This window comes from Asterias amurensis, chromosome 11 (genome assembly GCF_032118995.1).
Source record: "Asterias amurensis chromosome 11, ASM3211899v1".
NCBI lineage: Eukaryota > Metazoa > Echinodermata > Asteroidea > Forcipulatida > Asteriidae > Asterias > Asterias amurensis.
In genome coordinates this window covers 14,342,097-14,360,310 of record NC_092658.1, presented here as the reverse complement: position 1 = coordinate 14,360,310, position 18,214 = coordinate 14,342,097, and the positions used below count along the sequence as shown (strand labels likewise).

Sequence of the window (18,214 nt, the reverse complement as noted above, 5' to 3'; positions counted from 1 at the left end):
TAATTATTCTGTTGTGTAGTTGTAAACTACCTGTTGTTGCACCATCCATATTGAGTTCAACAGTGTATTTCATTTTCTTATAGACGATGTGACCTCTGACGTCACTCGAAAACCATAACATGATTCGCGCGCATACTGCTGGGCAAAACCTTTGTGTTTTGGCAGCCAGCTAGAAAGTACACGCAATCTTACCATGTCTACGCATCTTTTTTGCCCGGTGAAACATGACGTGTACAGTCTATTGTCAACATATGGTGGTTTGAATGTAAACAAAGGTCACATCGTCTATACCTGGACCTAACTTGATAAAAGAAGAACAAATTGCTTATTGCATAAACATAGTACTTAGCAGAAACAGGTTGCCATACAAAATATTGTTATTGTTTGTGGCTCGTTCCTTGCTAAATAGTATGCTGTTATGATGAAACATTTGGCAAGCATTTTCTCCTTAACAGCTATATCAAAGTGGGCCTGGATTTTAGCATTATAATAATCTATCTACCTGAGTATTTAAATAATAATGAATTTAGTATGTATCGAAATTTATGTTAAAAACATTCTTATGAAATCTTTACTTTTTAAAAAGCAAATGTACATGTATTTTTGTTTATTTTAGTATTGTGTAGTTTTATACCTTTGTTGTCCTTGATAAAAAGGCATAATTACATTCTGTGTTTGATTCAATCAATATTTTGTGTTCAATCTTATAAGTTTGAAAAAAGTGAAACAAATGGAGTTTACTTCACTGAGTCGGGTATATGTTTTATGAGCACCAGTCAATCTCCTGACAGTGGGGATATTTCCAGGTGTCTTGTATTTGATGCTCTTTCAGCATGATGTCAAGAGCAAATTATAACATCCTTAAGCATGAAGTTTTTTAAAATATTATCTCAAACCTGAATTCTGACGATATTTATTTAAAAATAAGGCATTATTTGCATTTGACATTATGCAAATTTTGGCTTTGGAATGTGTAGGTCCATTTGTTGTTGCTATGTAATGACAGTGATGCTTCTAATTTCCCTATGAAGAAAATCAACTCAAAGCCTTTTTACACAACTTAAATGTATAAGACCTAATGACTCTATCTATCTACTGCAAAATAATACATCACAAAACTGTGTTTGATCTTGGGTTGAACCCCACTAAATAATATTAACAGTAACAGTTGTTCCACGGAAATGGACTAAGAACAGCAAGTATTGAAATAAACAAAAATGATGCACTGATGCTGAAAATATTTACTTTTGATAACTTGTGGATGTTTTTTAATTAAAAGATAATTTTGAATTTTAATAAAATGTTACTGGTAAAAAAGTTTTGAGTTTCATCTAGTGTATATTTTTTGCGTCTGTTTTTGTTTGAATTGTTCTTATTAATATTTGTTTTATATTATTTTTTCGGTATTCAGTCATTGGGTCAACAATACAATCAAACAATACAGAGCAAGACAATAATGAAAATGACACCTAGGACATACAATAAAAAAAAGGTATCCTATTGGCCTGGGTGCTTTTGTTTCCTATGTTGCTTGCTATAAAAAAACAACAACAACAAGGAGATAATTTAAAAAGTATACCGTCTTGCTATATTTTATAATGAGTTGGGTAGATAGCCTTAGCTTTCGATCCAAACCGGACCTTTTTCAGAGGCATAAAACAAGGTCAAACAAATACATATCCATTTATAGAAAAAAAAGTGGTGAAATGGATTAAGGGAAGGATCCAGAAAGAAAAGCGGGAAAATTTTAGCCAATCAAAGTTTCTATTTTTATAAACAAATGGTGGCTAGGAATAAAGTGGTGAGGATAAAAGATTTGAAGTATGAAAGGAAGGGTTACTGGACCATAAAAGTGGAAAATGCATTGTTCGTATAACAATGCAGGGAAACATGAAAGGGTAGGATTTAGAGAGCAAGTTGCATCATGATACAACTATAAATTAAAGAATAGCAAGATCAAATGTAGGATGATATTAAAAATAGGTGTGAGGGACCTGTGGAAAAAAATGTTACATGCATTGTTCGTATAACAATGCAGGGAAACATGAAAGGGTAGGATTTAGAGAGCAAGTTGCATCATGATACAACTATAAATTAAAGAATAGCAAGATCAAATGTAGGATGATATTAAAAATAGGTGTGAGGGACCTGTGGAAAAAAATGTTACATGATAGTAACAAATTTATAAATAAAAGAAAGAATTTAATGACAGAAAAACATACACTTTATATTTTATGTACAGCCGAAAAAGGGGGATTATTATTATTTAAAACCAGCAACCAAGTTCAATTCCACAATAACAATAAAGTTACTGTACAAGTCTCTATAATAGAGTCGCTTAAATCAAAGGTAAGAGTTCAAAAACACCAGTAAAAAAGCTAGATCATGGGTCCTCACAGCAAGTAAATGTAACTAACGGTCTGTCTTCTCATCATATACCGTGCACAAGCAATGGGCATAGGAATATTGTCATATCCCGGGTCCACAGCACGAAAATGTAACGGTCTGCCTTCCCATATACTGTGCACAAGCGATGGGTACAGGAATATAGCCATATCACGGGTTCACCATGGCCCGTATGCTGTGCACAAAGCAATGGGCATAGGAATATTGCCATATCCCGGGTCCACAGCACGAAAATGTAACGGTCCGTCTTCCCATGTTCCTGTATACTGTGCACAAGCAATGGGTACAGGAATATTGCCATATCACGGGTTCACCATGGCCCGTATACTGTGCACAAAGCATCCAATGGGGCTCCGGCCCAACTGTAGTTGGGATCGGGACCATTCCCAACTAAAAGTTAAAGTTTGGACAGCCCAACTACAGCTGGGTTCCAGAGCATTCAGAGATCAATAACCAACTAGTCTTGACTCTCGTGCTAATTTGTCATAATATTTCCATTATCATACACGACCCGCTCTCTCTATACAACCGCTTCACGTACTGATGATCTCTGTTAAACTGTGGTAGCGCCCTCTCAGGGGAAAAATAATCGAGAGAAGGTCTTTAGACAAGACTAACTGGTTACAGATATTAGGGGCCCAACTATAATTGGGCGTCCCAACTGACACACTCAAGTTGGGAACGGTGCGAAACTACAGTTAGGGCAATTCTGCAGTTGGGACGAAACATCTTCACTTGGGAAAAACAAAGTTACATCAAAATGGCCGTACGGCAGTTGGTTCGTGAAGAAATCTCCAATTTGCGAGATCAGCTGAGGGAAAATAGAGCTCTTTCTGCTGGTGTTGGTGGACTCATTGTACTAACTATTGTCTTCTACAAGTAAGTAACACTTTACATCGTTTATTGGAGTAATTTGTTGTATAAAATCAGGCAACCTGTAAACTAAAAATAAAATTTGTGTTCACCGTGACCATGTAGTATGTATGTAAGTACATGTTTTACACTACGTACAGGGTGGGTTACACTTTTCTATATAAGAGGGGCGGGGTAAGGTGGGTGTGGGTCGTTTTGGGCCGTGATTTGCTAAAAAGGGAAAAGTTTCTGTATGGCGCCACATTGTTTTTATTCGATATGAAGTCATATAATTTGAATTAATTATACCTCAACACATGCTCAAGCTCAAGTCATTTTCTGTCAAAGACCAAGACTGAAGACAATGCATGAGATATCCCTTTTTGTAAAAATTAGTGAAAAAGTGTACATCAAATTAAAATTAAAGGTCTCCTCACGCAGGAGAAATTCAATGGTCCAAATGCCACGTATTGTAGGGTCGTATATGTTATCGACCCTATGTTTTAAAACTCCAACTTTGATTCCTGTTTAGGATAACTTTCCGTATGGCGCCACCACTTTTTCACTCATTTTTACAAAAAGGGATATCTTATTGAGGTAAATTAGATACTATATTATTTCATATCGAATGAAAAAGTGGTGGCGCCATACGGAAACTTTTCCCCCGTTTACCGCTAGACTGTGCAAGCTCCACCGGTAACAGTTTTACTCATGCTGAGAATAAAGTTTCTTCTCATAAATAGTGCTCAAACATTTATAAAATGATAAATTTTTGGTAAACGTCACTGGTGCATTATTAAAATGTCGACAATCAAATGGAGTCAAAGTAACAACATCCAACCTTGAAAGTTCAAAACAAAATTATCATCTGCTACTGCTTGATTGAGTTTCATTCTCCTTCAGTCACTAGATAGATCACGTGGTGTAGTTGCTATTTGGGATCTACAGCGTGCCAATATAGGAAAACATTTTTATTATTATTAACTGCATACTATAAATAATAATTTCTGATAAATATAGTAAATATGTCTGCATATTGGTTTCTTATCTCCTAAAACCAAATATTGCTGGTCTGAAATGAAGGAAAACAGATTGTTATGAAGTTTTTGTGTTTCAAGGGGGTGGGGTGTTTTACTGTCATGATCTCCAGATTCAAGCCATTTGTCTTGGGACAAAAATGTAATTAGATTTGTTTAACATTAGTTTAACGAGATTTTTAAATTATTTTGCGTGGCATGGCATACTAGCTTCTGAATATTCAATAAAATACCAACCAATGAAAGTTATGAAAACATATGACGTGGCTCCAATGTCGTGCATGGATAAGCACTGTAAATGGCGGACTACCTCTCGCAACGTAAAACCAAAACTTTTAAACCTTCAACACATGATGAAGTGCAAGTGTAATTGTAAAAAGGTTGGATAGATGATTTAAAAAAATCTTTTTATTTTTTGATTGTGAATTTTTTTCACAAAGCTTATCAGCCCTATCCCTTTTAACGTGTACTCAAAAAAGTTTTTAAAATGAGATTTTACTGAGAACTTGTTCTAATTAAAACCTTTGTAAATTCCAAGCGCGGTTTAATTGCTACAATGTACATGACAGGGCTCACCAAGTGATGATTCCGCCAGATGTGATGTTTTGAAAATGGGCAAAAAAAAAACAGTAAAAAGTTATTTTCAAGTTCGCATTGAAAGGGGCTTCCATCTTTTTAAAATTAAACCAGGGATGAAATTGTTCAAACTTTTGGCTGAATTCAGACTTTTTATGTTGGCCTGAAGAAAATCAGACAATATGTTTTTTCCACAAATAAAGAAATCCTGCTCATTGGTCTACTTATTTAGTGCTTTGGACCGTTTCCAAAAGTTCCCTGGAATCTATAACCACAGGGTTATAAAATGACATCATTTCAACATACCTTCAGTCACTTTGAATTTGTATCCAAGTATCAGACTTTTTCTTTAGTAATGACTCTCAACCCTGTTCAACATAAAACTGTAATGAACCATTGATCATAAATTATAAAATGTGTATTTTTCCTCAGCTACCTGTCCTTTCTTGCAATACCATGGTTCTTCCTTGCTGGGATGACATCTTTCTATATCCTCTTCAACCGAGTCTCTATCCTCCCAAACCTCCTCATCTGGTATGAGAGAAAGAAGTCAATATCCAAGGAGCAGACATCATCCCAAGTCTGCCCAGTGTGTAGTCATTCTGATTGCGTCAGGCACAAGTAAGAAACTAACACCCGTTTAAAGCCATCGGACACTTTCGGTAAAAGGTATTGTCCAAGGCCCACACTTCGTGTATCACAACTTATATATAAAATAACAAACCTGTTAAAAGTTAGGCTCAATCAGTCATCGGAGTCGGGAGAAAATAACGGGAAAACCCACCCTTGTTTCCGCACGTTTCACAGTGTCATGACATGTGTTTAAAATAAATCCGTAAATCTCGATATCGAGAATTGATATTGTTTTAATGTTTTCTCAAAAAGTAAAGCATTTCATGGACTAATATTTCAAGAGAATTCTTTCACCATTACCTTCTGTACACCCTGTAAGTTATTTGTAAATCTGTGAACTTTTAATTTTTGTTTTGTTCCGAAAGTGTCCAATGGCTTTAAGACAGGCGCGCCAGAGTCGTGCCAAATAGATTAGGAGCGACCCTAGGTCAACCCAATTAAATTTTGGTTTCATACAGGCGAACTTAATATAATATTTACATTGGCTCGGCTCATGACAAGATCGACGTCTGCAACCAAGGCACTCCAGAGTCGTTCTGAATGACTGCTTCAACAGTCAAATGTTCGACCTCATGAAGCGTGTCCAATCGCTCCTACATGTAACTGATTCAGATGTCAAACTTTTCATGTACTTTTAATTCAGAATTTGGTTCGGCCTGACTCTAGAGGCATTGGACACCTTTGGTAATTGTACAAGACCAGTATCTCACTTGGCGTATCCAAACATGCATAAAATGACAAATCTGTGAACATTTGGGGTCAATTGGTTATAATTGAAGTTGCAAAAGAATAATGAAAGAAAAAAAAAAAACACCCTTGTTGCACAAATTTGGTGCTTTCAGATTCTAATTAAAAGGCTTATTTGTTTTACAGTACAATTTTTTTTGACATGCATTTTCAGGGTTGAACTGACTTTAAATAAAGTGCAGCCATGGAATGATGTCTATTTACCAGAACGAGTTGATGCTGCCCTCTCAGAGGTAAGGCCAAGCCCAAATTAGCGGCTACAGCTACGGCTATGGCTAGATTTCAGCATCATCATGCGTTGAGGTATAGGACGTCCTTAGCAACACTCTTTGGCAACAGTCTTAGCCGTAGCTGTAGACGCCAATTAGGACACTGTCTAAGTGTTCACTAAGATTGATGCTGACCAAAGAATTAAAACAAAATTATTATCAAAAAATTTCCAACATTCACAGATACCTTTTTTATTAGGAATGTTTTTTTTTTTGGTGGCGTGTCATGACCTAGAGGTTAAGAGCACCAGACTCAAGCTCTGGTGTTTCTGATCAGCAGAGTGTGGGTTTGAGTCCCAGTCATGATACATGTGTCATTAAGCAAGACACTTAACCACGATGCTTCGTCCTTTGGATGGGATGTAAAGCCGCTGGTCCCTTGTGTTGTGTAAAGCCCGGTTCATACTTGCTCTGAATGCGTATGAGAATCGAAATTGACGTGAATTTGACGCCACAACCCTCCTTTCGCAGCGATATTCGCAAGTGAGTTGAGTTGAACTGAACTGCTACGAATTATTCGTTGCTAACTTGTGACGTCAATATTCGTATCCCATTCGCTTTCGCAGGAAGTATTAAACTGGCTTTAGGGCGTCAAAGAATCCAGTGCAGGGGTTCGCCGCGGTATTCCTGGTTTGATTTGCAGCATATTGCGCCAATAGCACCTTGTAAACCCTTACATGGTGCTATGTTAAAGGAGTAGGTCTCATAATTCAAAGGTAGTCCCAAATACATTGAGTGTCACTGGGTAATGGATATGCGCACTTTATAAGAAGCCACTATCATTATTGTTAATGTTTTTATTATTATTACTATTAATATGGTTTGTTTTTACAGTTACTGGAGTTGATTTTGCAAGAATATGTCTACAGCTGGTACACGTAAGTTCATCTATGACTCTCAAAATAACAAAAATAAAGTTAAGAGTATTAACACAAAATATATGTTGGCAAGGTGTATAAATTGCCACCTGTGAGGATATGGGTTGATATTGTGTATGAGAAAAGCCTTTGGAGCGCTACGGTTGCTTAGGCTGTATACTCTCCAGGGAGCTGAGAAAGATTAAAAGAGTGTTATTGGCCGAATGACCAGGGCGCAAATAAAAAGCACATTGATATGGTTATTGTGAAATGCGCTATATAAGAACTTGTGTTATTATTGTTGTTGTTATCATATTTCTGTTGCCTGTAGTCCATTCATCAGCAAAGAGGAAGAGTTTGTGAATGAGTTGAGAATGTCACTTCGTTTCCTCATCGCCGTGGTGATACGTCGTGTTCGGGAAATCGACCTCCCGACTTTCATTCTGGACAGACTCGTCAAAGCTGCCTTGAGACATCTAGATGTTTTATTAAGAGCTAAAAGAAAAGGTAAAGCCTGGTTCATACTTACTTCAAATTTTGACTACACAAATTTATAACAAATAATTAGCATCAGTTGACTTGCGCTGAACTCCTGTGAAACATTCACTGCAAAAACAGGCCTGTGTCGTCAAAACTTGTATCTCATTAGCATTAGCATGTAGTATGAACCTGCTTCAGTTTTCTTCAGATTTTGTGCAAAGGCTATTGAGAATTTGTGGTGAATCATTGTTGTATAAACTAATATTTAATGCTCTATCTTTGTTATTCACGGGCCCTGAGCACGAAGGCATGCACAGGCTGTTGGAACGACCTGTGCAGGCATCGTCTGACAAGACGACCTGACGATGATGATGATCTTTGTTATGTATCAAGTTTGTAGTAGCATTTAACCTTTGCTTATATATGGCTGAGTGGTCTATTGCCGAGATTCAATTCGAGCATAATTTCATAAAGCTGCTTGAGCACAGAATATTACTTTACTATAAGCTAACATTACATTCCATTGTTTTGTTAAGTTTCCTCTTTTCTACCTGGATACTGTCTGGGGCTAACTTTTTAAAGAAAAGGAAGGTTTCATTTTGTTTGTACTGTCAGCTTTGTTTAACCAGTTAAACGTCCAAAACCCTAGTCCATTACTATTGGTCCCTTTGATATTAATGCAAGACAACTTAAAGGTAGCAACCTGGTAACATTATGTTCTCTTTCTCGTCTAAAGCCAAGTGGGGTGAAGACTTCCAAGATTTGGTGATCAAGACGTACGGCGACCATCTCCATTGTGCAGCTAGAAATCGCAAGACGGAACACGAATACCTCAGGAATCTATGTGAACTGCTGTTTACTGTACTGATTCCAGCCAACTCTCATAATAACAAGTAAGCATGGGAAATCATCTTAACTTAAAGACACTGGACACTGTTAGTCATTGTCAAAGACCTGTCTTCTCACTTGGTGTATCTCAACATATGCATTAAATAACAAACCTGTGAAAATTTGAGCTCAATTGGTCGTCGAAGTTGCGAGATAATAATGAAAGAAAAAACACAAAGTTGTGTGCTTTCAGATGCTTGATTTCGAGACCTCAAAATCTAATTCTGAGGTCTTGAAATCAAATTCGTGGAAAATTACTTCGCTCTCGAAAACTACGTTACTTCAGAGGGAGCCGTTTCTCACAATGTTTTATACTATACACAGCTCCCCATTACTCGTCACAAAGTAAGGTTTTGTGCTAATAACTATTTTGAGTAATTACCAATAGTGTCCACTGCCTTTAAGCCGGGTTTTAATTTCCCCAGTGAGGGATAATAAAGTTCTCAACTTATCTTATGTTATCTTATCGGAAAAATGTTTTACAAAGGTCTTGGTTAACATTCAAATAGGTGAAACTTACCAGCGGGATAATGACACGGACAAACTAACTGACATGACCAGGAAACTAGCCAACTAACTAAAACTAACTAGCCAACTAACTAAGACATGTATGTGTCACTCAACGGCCACTATAGTTATTATTAAAGTCAACACCCAAACTGTTGGACTGTGATGGTATGCTCGATCTTGTCAACCAAAGACCTATTAATGTACCTAAATATGTGCTTGGCATGCAAACACAGGCGCATTCAATTAATTTATTATCTATTGATTGCTGGTCTGGATATTTTTTTATTTCTAGGACTACAGAAACCTTCGTACGTGAAGTTGCAAGTGGATCTGTATTCTTACTGGGAATGGACGTTGTGGCAGATCCCGTAAGCTTTTTGTTCTATAGTAATAATAAATTGACTGGGACCAGCTGACTGTGAATTGCTTTGTGTGACATGGCTTTAAAGGGTTTACTTTTGGGGTGTCGTGGACAAGCGAATACAATTGTTGGTTTGAGTCCGGGTTATGACACTTGTGTCCTTGAGCAAGACACACTTAACTATAATTGCTTCTCTCCACCCAGGGGGTAAATGGGTACCTGTGAGGGTGGAGATGGTTCATTGGATTGATTTAGCTTAGAAGCGCATAATTTTGCCCAGGCTGTATACTCCCCAGGGAGCTGAGATGGTTTAAGGAGTGAATAAAATGGCACAGTGACCAGGGGTATTGATATGTCGGAGCGCCTGGAGAAGTCCTTCGGGTGTGAAAGACGCGATATCAAAACGTATTATTATTATTAATAACAATGACTTTTCCCGGAAAGTATTCTGCCATCCAGCGCTCCCCGATGATGCCATATAAGGCTGCCAACAAGAATAAAGTGTCAAACAAAATGTCAAATAATCCCGTATGTTTTTTTACAGGATATTGTCAACAAACTTCTGATGATTTTCTTTGACGAAGAACCGGTAAGCAATCAAAGTCGGTTTCACACCAAATTTTTACCAATGTTAATTTTGGACTTGTGCCGATATCCATATTTGTTTGATTGTCATCTGTCAAAAAAAGAACTAAATGCAGGAAATGTAATTACTCCATCGCATCAAAGTCAGAAAATAATCTCAGTCAAACGACATATTGCACTGTTGTCCAGGCTCTTGTAATTTCTGACTTGGACTGTTGCAAGCAAATATGGAAATATTCGAAATGATATACCTGCACCGCTCACACAGACCCTTGTAGTTTTTAGTGACTGAACTGTGCCAGTCCATATATCCTTCATCTGCACAAGTTCATTTTAAATATAATACTGAAACCCTCCTAGTTGTTGTTCGGATGATTTTGGATTAAGTTTTGTTGAATCTTGTTTTTACTTTTACAGTTTCCAGCTGCTTGTGATCCACCTTCAAAGCAAGTTGTTTTACTGGAAACTTTCAGCAATGTCCGTCCCTACAAGAAATCATCGGTAAGACTCAAATTTATAATAATAACAAAAATAGTCATAACCAGATTTATAAAGCGCCTTTTCCTTTGGTTGCAAAGCCCTCAGAGAATGAGATGAAAAAAATAATGACAATAGGAATCAGAATCAGCAACCTAAGACGGAAAACAACGACCAAGCCCGCAGCATTTAGGCAAAGAAAGTCCTGTAATAAAAGGTGGGCTCTCTGCTATGTGAACGTGCAGGCCAAACTGGGCGAGAGTTACTGATTAAAAAAGCATGTTTCAGTAACCTTTTGGACATACACCTTATCACAAATACTCGGTACACGCGTGTTAGGTGTGGAATAAGGTGAATGATGGTGTAGCTAACAGTTTAGTTTGATCGCTAGCTAGACCAGCATGCACCTCATTCTACAGTTGGCACTTAAGCAATGGGTATTTGCAGAAATGTTTATGGCACAAGGGTAGAACTGTTGATGGAGTGTAAAATGGAATCCTAGTGCCTAAAACTGAAAATGCGCTGTCTCCTGATTTTCTGGTGGTATGGGGAATAAACAAGTTACCCTCATTACTATCTCATTATTATTCATGTAAATATTCATGGTAACCTTTGACCTTTGTTCTTGTCCCAATCAGGCCCTCCAGTACGAAATGTCAGAGATTCTTAGCAACCATTCTCTTCTCTTCCCGTTTCTTCAATACATGAAGAGAGACGGAGCTCTTAATATTTTACAGTTCTGTCTCACTGTTGGTATGTAATTTGGATAATTTATGTCACATTAAATAAATTACAGTGTATAGACGATGTGACCTCTGACGTCACTCGAAAACCATAACCTGATTCGCGCGCATACCGCCGGGCAAAACCAGTGTTTTGGCAGCCAGCTAGAAAGTGTACGCAATCTTACTATGACTACGCAACTCAGTGCCCGGCGAAACATGAAGTATGTAGTGTTTTTTCAACAAGGGGCAGTTTGAATGTAAACATAGGTCACATCGTCTATGGAGTAAAGATTAATGTTATTAATATTAATAACAGTAGTGGCTTCTTATATAGCGGGCATATCCATCACTCAGTGCACTCAAGGTGCTTAAATATACAGTATTTTCTTGCAAGGTATGGGGTACTGCATTTGAATTATGAGACCTACTCCATTAACGTTACACCATGTTATGGTTTACAAGGTGCTGTGGCGCATTATGCCGCCAATCAAACCAGGAACACCGGGGCGAATCCCTTTCCCTTTTTGATAAGTGCATTCGGTTCTTTTACGTTCGTTACACAACAGGACCAAGCTAAAAATTAGTACAATTATTTTTGTTTTTTAGAGGATTTCAATCGGCGGAGTCTGGTGCCAGACATGACTGATGAACAAAAGCAGTCTCTTCACAGAGAAGCGCAGGATCTACACCAGTTGTACTTTGCTACAGGTGCTGTGGATAAAATCAAGTTTGATGAAGACATCGAAGAAGAAATCCAAGAAAGTAAGTCATAGATACAAGTATTCATTCATATAGGCAGTGCACACTATTGGTAATTCCTCAAAATAATTGCTAGAATAAAACCTTGCTTGGTAACGAGTAATAGGGAGAGTTTGATAGTATAAAACATTGTTAGAGACGGCTCCCTTTGAAGGAACGTAGTTTTCACGAAAGAAGTAATTTTCCTCAAATACGATTGCGAGACCTCAGAATTAGATTTTGAGGTCTCGAAATCAAGCATCTGAAAGCACACAACTTCATGTGATAAGGGCATTTTTTTCTTCCATTATTATCTCACAAGTTCGATGACCAATTTAGTTAAACTTAATTGAGTTAAACTTTTCACATAGTGTCCAGTGTCTTTAACAATGGCCAGTTTTATACTTTGTCCTAACCACTTGACCTTAGAGACCATTGGTTGACTATTGAGATTGACCATTTCTAACCAGCCTCATGATCATGGTTCCTTCCATGGTCCAAATAGCCTGTTCCATGCTATCATGTGTAAAGCACAGAAGGGAACCAGTGACACTTTAGCGAAAACGCGGAAAGCAATGAAGCGTTGAGTATCAGGGTATCGAGGGTTGACAAAGCTTCCAAACCAGTCGTTCGAGTGAGTGCATCACTGGGCATGTACGTTAGAGGTCAGTGGTCAGTCACAGGTCGACTAATGTGAGAACTCGAACTTGCTCAATGCTATCACCCACAGATTTCAAAGACATGCAAATGGAGTTCAAGTCTTTGGTGTGTCTTTGTGGGTGAGCGAAGGATGAAGCAAGTCATGTTTGGCGAGCTCACGGAAAATTATACCATTTAAAATCAGGTACCGCTGCAGAAAGTATCAACGACAACTTGTTAAAAGTCATTTTTTATTGGTCTTTTAGTTGTGAACGGCCCATATGAAGGTGTGACAAGATTGCGAACTTCATCAACACTATTTAGGTATGTACATAATTATAAAACTGCTTTTAACGCCTGCACCCCACCCCCACCCAACAAAATCACAGGCATATTACTTGGGTTGGATTCTAACCCACAACCTTTTCAATTTTAGAGCAGATGTCTTACCATCTAAACACCGAGATAGCTATCATGGCTATATATTAGCAGCGGTTATGGCAACTTCTTAAATCTGTGTACTGTATTAGACTTCAATATAAACCACAACTGACTGGGTAAATTTTTGAATTATTTTTTTTGGGTTGAATAAAGAAACATTGACTAGAGTGTGACTCGAACCAACGACCTTCAAACGTCCTGGCGCTCTACCAACTGAGCTATCTATCAAGAAAAGTTTACAAAAGTGGCTAGTTGACTAAATTGACAAAATAAGGAGATCCCCAGCATAGGGCTAGATAGCTCAATTGGTAGAGCGTCTGCACGCTAATCCGGAGGTCGTTGTTCGGGTTCCACTCATGTTAATTTGTCTTTGTTTAACCCCCAAAATCATTTAAAAATTTAACTAGTCAGTTTCCCTTGTGGTTTATATTGATATCTGAAACAAAAAGTCGCATCCCCTTAAGGTGATCCCCTGGCTGCCGCTTCCCAGGTTGTATCTTAATTTGGGTGTGATCCCTGGCTACACGGCAGTTAGCGGTTGTATAGCTTCTGATCTGACAACCCCAACAAAGATTTTGACAAAATAGGGACACTGCCAATATAGGGCTAGATAGCTCAGTTGGTAGAGCGCCGGCACGTTCATCCGGAGGTCGTTGGTTCGAGTCCCACTCTAGTCAATTTTCTTTGTTCAACCCCCAAAATCTGTTTTGGACTTGAAACCTAAAATTGCCTCAAACTGTATTTCTTTACAGAGCGTATGAGCATGCATATAAGCTGATGGAGAATGTGTTCTGTCCATTGTTCCATCACAGTGATGAGGTAAGTTTATTTATTTCTACATGTTTATGTGTACACTGCCTCAAATAGCACCCAGCACTAATGCTTTAAACTCACATCTCTGTTAATGAATGTTTTCTTTTCGTTATCTTTGACAGTATTACACATTAATGTGTGGAAAACGACAGCAGGTTCTTCCCAAACTTCAGCAGAGGTGAGTGTCAAAACCGGTGTTATGTCAATCTCATAACCGCAAGAATAAGCACAAACAAACCGCTTAGCACTAAACATGCTAAAAGTCATGTTTAGCAGAAACAGATTACCAGCCAAGACCATGTATTGCACAGTGTTTATGACTGGTACCTTGCTTCATTTGTATTTAGCAGAAACAAATCTTGGAGCACCGTTTGCTACTAATCAGCTTTATGAAACTGAGCGCATCCCACTATGAATTGCAGATTATTTCAAAGCAAGTTTTTTTAATCCATAAAAACCTGCCTACAAGTCAAACACAATAAATACAAAGTTTTGAGTGGAAATTAAAAAAAAATTGTTAATGGTCTACAGTTCAAACCTAGCAGAGTCTTCCTCGTATGCTAAAAAAAAAAATGCTAAAATGAACTGTTCACACTACAAGTTCACTCTACCAATCACTTGCCCCAATCCAGCGAATGTTTTACACCATTTGGCCAAACGACCATACTTGTATTTTGTTTAAAATAGTCAAGTTACATGTAAGGTATTACTGACTTTCCAGATAATGTTTTTATTTAATGCTTAATTGTGTCATCTCATAACTGTATCATGAGCACAACGATGAACACGTACAACAGTCATCTTTAAAGGTGCTGGACACTATTGGTAATTACTCAAAATAGTTGTTAGCATAAAAACTTACTTGGTATAAACCATTGTGAGAAAGGTTCTCTCTGAAGTATCATAGTTTTCGAGAAAGAGGTATTTATTTTACTCAAATATTGAAATATTTCTGGCCTGAAGCATTTTTAGACATCTGAAAGCACGCAAATTTGTGCAACAAGGTTATTTTTTGCATCTTCGATGACCAATTGAGTCAAAATTTGTACAGTTATTTTTATGAATGTAAACAGATATGGGATATAGGCCTACCAAGTGAGAATACTTGTCTTTGACAATTACCAAAGGTGTCCAGTGCCTTTATCATTGATTCACCCTCACTGCTTTACACACCTGATTTACAACATTGGAAAATTATATTAAAAAACCACTCGTTTATTGTCCATTCATACAAAAGTAATACATTGCCTGACCAATCAATATATATTTAATATAATAATGAATGTTTATCAGTGCGCAATGGTGAGGATATTTTCATGAGTTGAAAGATGGAGTGTTCCATTCCATGAGGAGACAGTCCATCTTCCAATAAATGACTTTCTTAAATTTCTTATAAATATTTGGTTTGCGGTAACATTATGTGTGTATCTGTACTTGCCACATACATGTTCATGGGCATTTAAAGACAGTCTACATTAGTTCAGTGGTGTTGGAGTATGGAACAAACATTGTACACATAGTTCACTCACACCATAGATGTAATACAGTGTATACATATAGGCAGTTGATCAGGGCCCAATTTCATAGAGCTGCTAAGCACAAAAACTTGCTTAGCATGAAATTTATTCCTTGATAAAAACAAGATTACCAACCAAATTTCCATTTGTTGCATATTGCTTGTTACTGGTTTTCAGCTGTTGTTTGCTTATAAATCCTGAAAATCACTTGGAAATTTGGTTGATAATCGTGTATCAAATTTCATGCTAAGCAAATTTTTGTGCATAGCAGCTCCAATTTCATGGCTCTGCTTATCGTAAGCAAAGAATCGGTACATACGAAAGCATGGTAGCATAAAAACTACAAAGAATCAATGCATACGAAAGCATGGTATTCAGCGCTTTGGTCAAGCACATTTCACAGCCTGTTAGCAAGAAATTTTGGCTGGTGTGCAAGCGTAGTCCACATTGCTATGCATTCTGCGCTTACACAGCTAGCGCAGACATTTGGCGCTTGCACAAAAGCCGATAATTCGGCGGTAAGCAGAGCCATGGAATTGGGCCCTGTTGACATGGTTGAAGAGATCTGTTGAAGCAGGCAGTAGAAGAAGGCAGTTGAAGGAAATGATATTCATTGCACTCCAGAATCACTTGACCTTTTAGCACCATGTTTGGTTGACCAGGAGTACGGGTGACATGTATTTACTCAAGTGTAAAATTGATCGCATAATGTTTCCCTCTGTTCTTGCCACCATTTATAATTCTTGTATTACTGCTTACATTTTGGAGCCCTGAATCTGAGTTACCTCCAACCCCACCGGTTATTCCTTCCCCTCAACCAACGCCACCACCGCAACGAGCTGCAAACTCCATTAAGTATGCCACTGCACGTTATTTGTTGACGGGCCCAACCATTATGGTGTAATGTCAGACAGTGTCGATTGTTTTTGCTTGTATGTGATGTTCGTGATAGTATTTAGCAAAGTGATCATTATAATAACAGTGGCTTCTTATATAGCGCGCATATCCGTCACTCAGTGGCGCTCATGGCACTTCAACATTCAGTATTTTCCTGCAAGGTACATATGTGGGACTATGTTTTAATTATGAGACCTACTCCTTTTACATAGCACCATGTAATGGTTTACAAGGTGCTGTTGCGCAATATGCTGCAAATCAAAGGAACACCAGGGCAACCCTTTCTCTTTACGATAAGTGCTCTGGGTTATTTTATGTGAGCTACACAACACCCAGAACCAACAGCTTTATGTCCCATCTGAAGGATGAAACCTCATGGTTAAGTGTCTTGCATAAGGACACGGATGTCACGACCGGGACTAAAACCCACAGTTTGCTGATCAGAAACACCAGAGTTTGAATCCGGTGCTCTTAATCTCTAGGCCATGACATACCTTAAACTTTTAAGTCCCAGCTGGACTTCCTCTGTGCTACACTAAAACACAGTGTCCTAATCAAAAAGGCTCTGGTTAACTCGGAACATTTTCTTAGCTCTATAATTGACATATAATGCTCGCTATATTGTCTTTAATAACATTCAGTGACCAAATAATTTGAGTTAAACAAGCGGTAACTTGAGGTAACTTGAGATTTAACCTCAGATACCCCCCAAAAAAACTCAAAAAACCTCAAGGCTAGCCTAAAGTTACAACCTTTTTATTCCGCCTTTAAGATAAAGTGAAAATATTGAGGCTTATAGACACGTTATGCTTGTCATACATTTGTTGGCTGTTTTCTCCAACATAGCATTGCTGCATAAGAACATTGGCTGCTCACTCTTCAAATCTTATTCTTAAATTTACATATTAAATGTAGAAATTACTGTTGTGGTGTAAGTTTTTGTCTGCAAGCTTTGTTCATTGTATGTAAGACGTGTTTAATGTGTAGTAACAGTACAGGACTAGTGTTTGTAATTCAATGTTTCATATTTTTTATAAGTGTATGTAATAATAACAGATTATGTTAAGCTCTACATTAATTGCTAGGTGTTTTAACTTGTTACCTTCCAGAATGTAACACAGTCTAGTTCAAACTTGTAGCTGATCACTCAGATTAAAGGTGACATCTTATGCAAAAATTACAGAATAATTTGTATATCTGGAATAATTCTATGCTACAGGGGATCATTTTGTTTAGCAACCTCAGATTTGCAGTGTTTTATATTTCTTTATTGTCGTATATACTCAATCAAAAATTATGTTTTGTGTTTTCCCTCTTGTAAAGGCTGGTTCATACTTTCTGCGAATGCAAAGCGAATTTTGGCGCCACAAATTCACAACAACTAATTCGCATCAGTTGACTTGTGCTCAACCCCTTTGCAACGTGACGTTAAAATTCGCTTCGCATTTGCAGGAAGTATGAACAGGGCTTTACTCCACTTTCAACATGTAATATACTTTTGAAATGTTTTATTGGCATGTATCCCTTGCCTTGTGCAAAGTATTGCTTGATTGTTTAGTAGTCCGACCAACACTGTTGGTTTTTTATTGGAAAGAGAGTGATTTCATGACATGTTTTCCATTTCTCAAGAGTAATTATGTATCTTGTGTTTTCAGTTGTGTTAACTAACATCCCTTAACAAATTGTTAGTTATAGGGCCTAATCTAGGGGTAGATTTCACAAAGAGTTAGGACTAGTCTTATCTCGAGTAAGGGCGAGCTACTCGC

The 18,214-nt window shown here is 37.7% G+C and overlaps 1 protein-coding gene across 2 annotated transcripts in view; it reads left to right on the top strand.

Annotated features, from left to right (window-relative positions):
* Nucleotides 1-3,154: 3,154 nt before the first annotated feature.
* Nucleotides 3,155-18,214, top strand: part of LOC139943668 (sorting nexin-14-like) — a 27,873-nt gene continuing 12,813 nt past the window's right edge. For both annotated transcript variants that reach the window (XR_011786872.1, XM_071940403.1), the window contains exons 1-14: nt 3,155-3,285; nt 5,304-5,492; nt 6,406-6,484; nt 7,355-7,398; nt 7,709-7,884; nt 8,594-8,750; nt 9,548-9,623; nt 10,161-10,205; nt 10,619-10,702; nt 11,317-11,431; nt 12,010-12,165; nt 13,047-13,104; nt 13,974-14,040; nt 14,157-14,212. Coding sequence is in view for 1 of the 2 variants with exons in the window: in XM_071940403.1 (XP_071796504.1) it covers nt 3,167-3,285; nt 5,304-5,492; nt 6,406-6,484; nt 7,355-7,398; nt 7,709-7,884; nt 8,594-8,750; nt 9,548-9,623; nt 10,161-10,205; nt 10,619-10,702; nt 11,317-11,431; nt 12,010-12,165; nt 13,047-13,104; nt 13,974-14,040; nt 14,157-14,212 (1,421 nt within the window). In the remaining variant the exon portion in view is untranslated. The remainder of the gene's footprint in view (nt 3,286-5,303; nt 5,493-6,405; nt 6,485-7,354; nt 7,399-7,708; nt 7,885-8,593; nt 8,751-9,547; nt 9,624-10,160; nt 10,206-10,618; nt 10,703-11,316; nt 11,432-12,009; nt 12,166-13,046; nt 13,105-13,973; nt 14,041-14,156; nt 14,213-18,214) is intronic.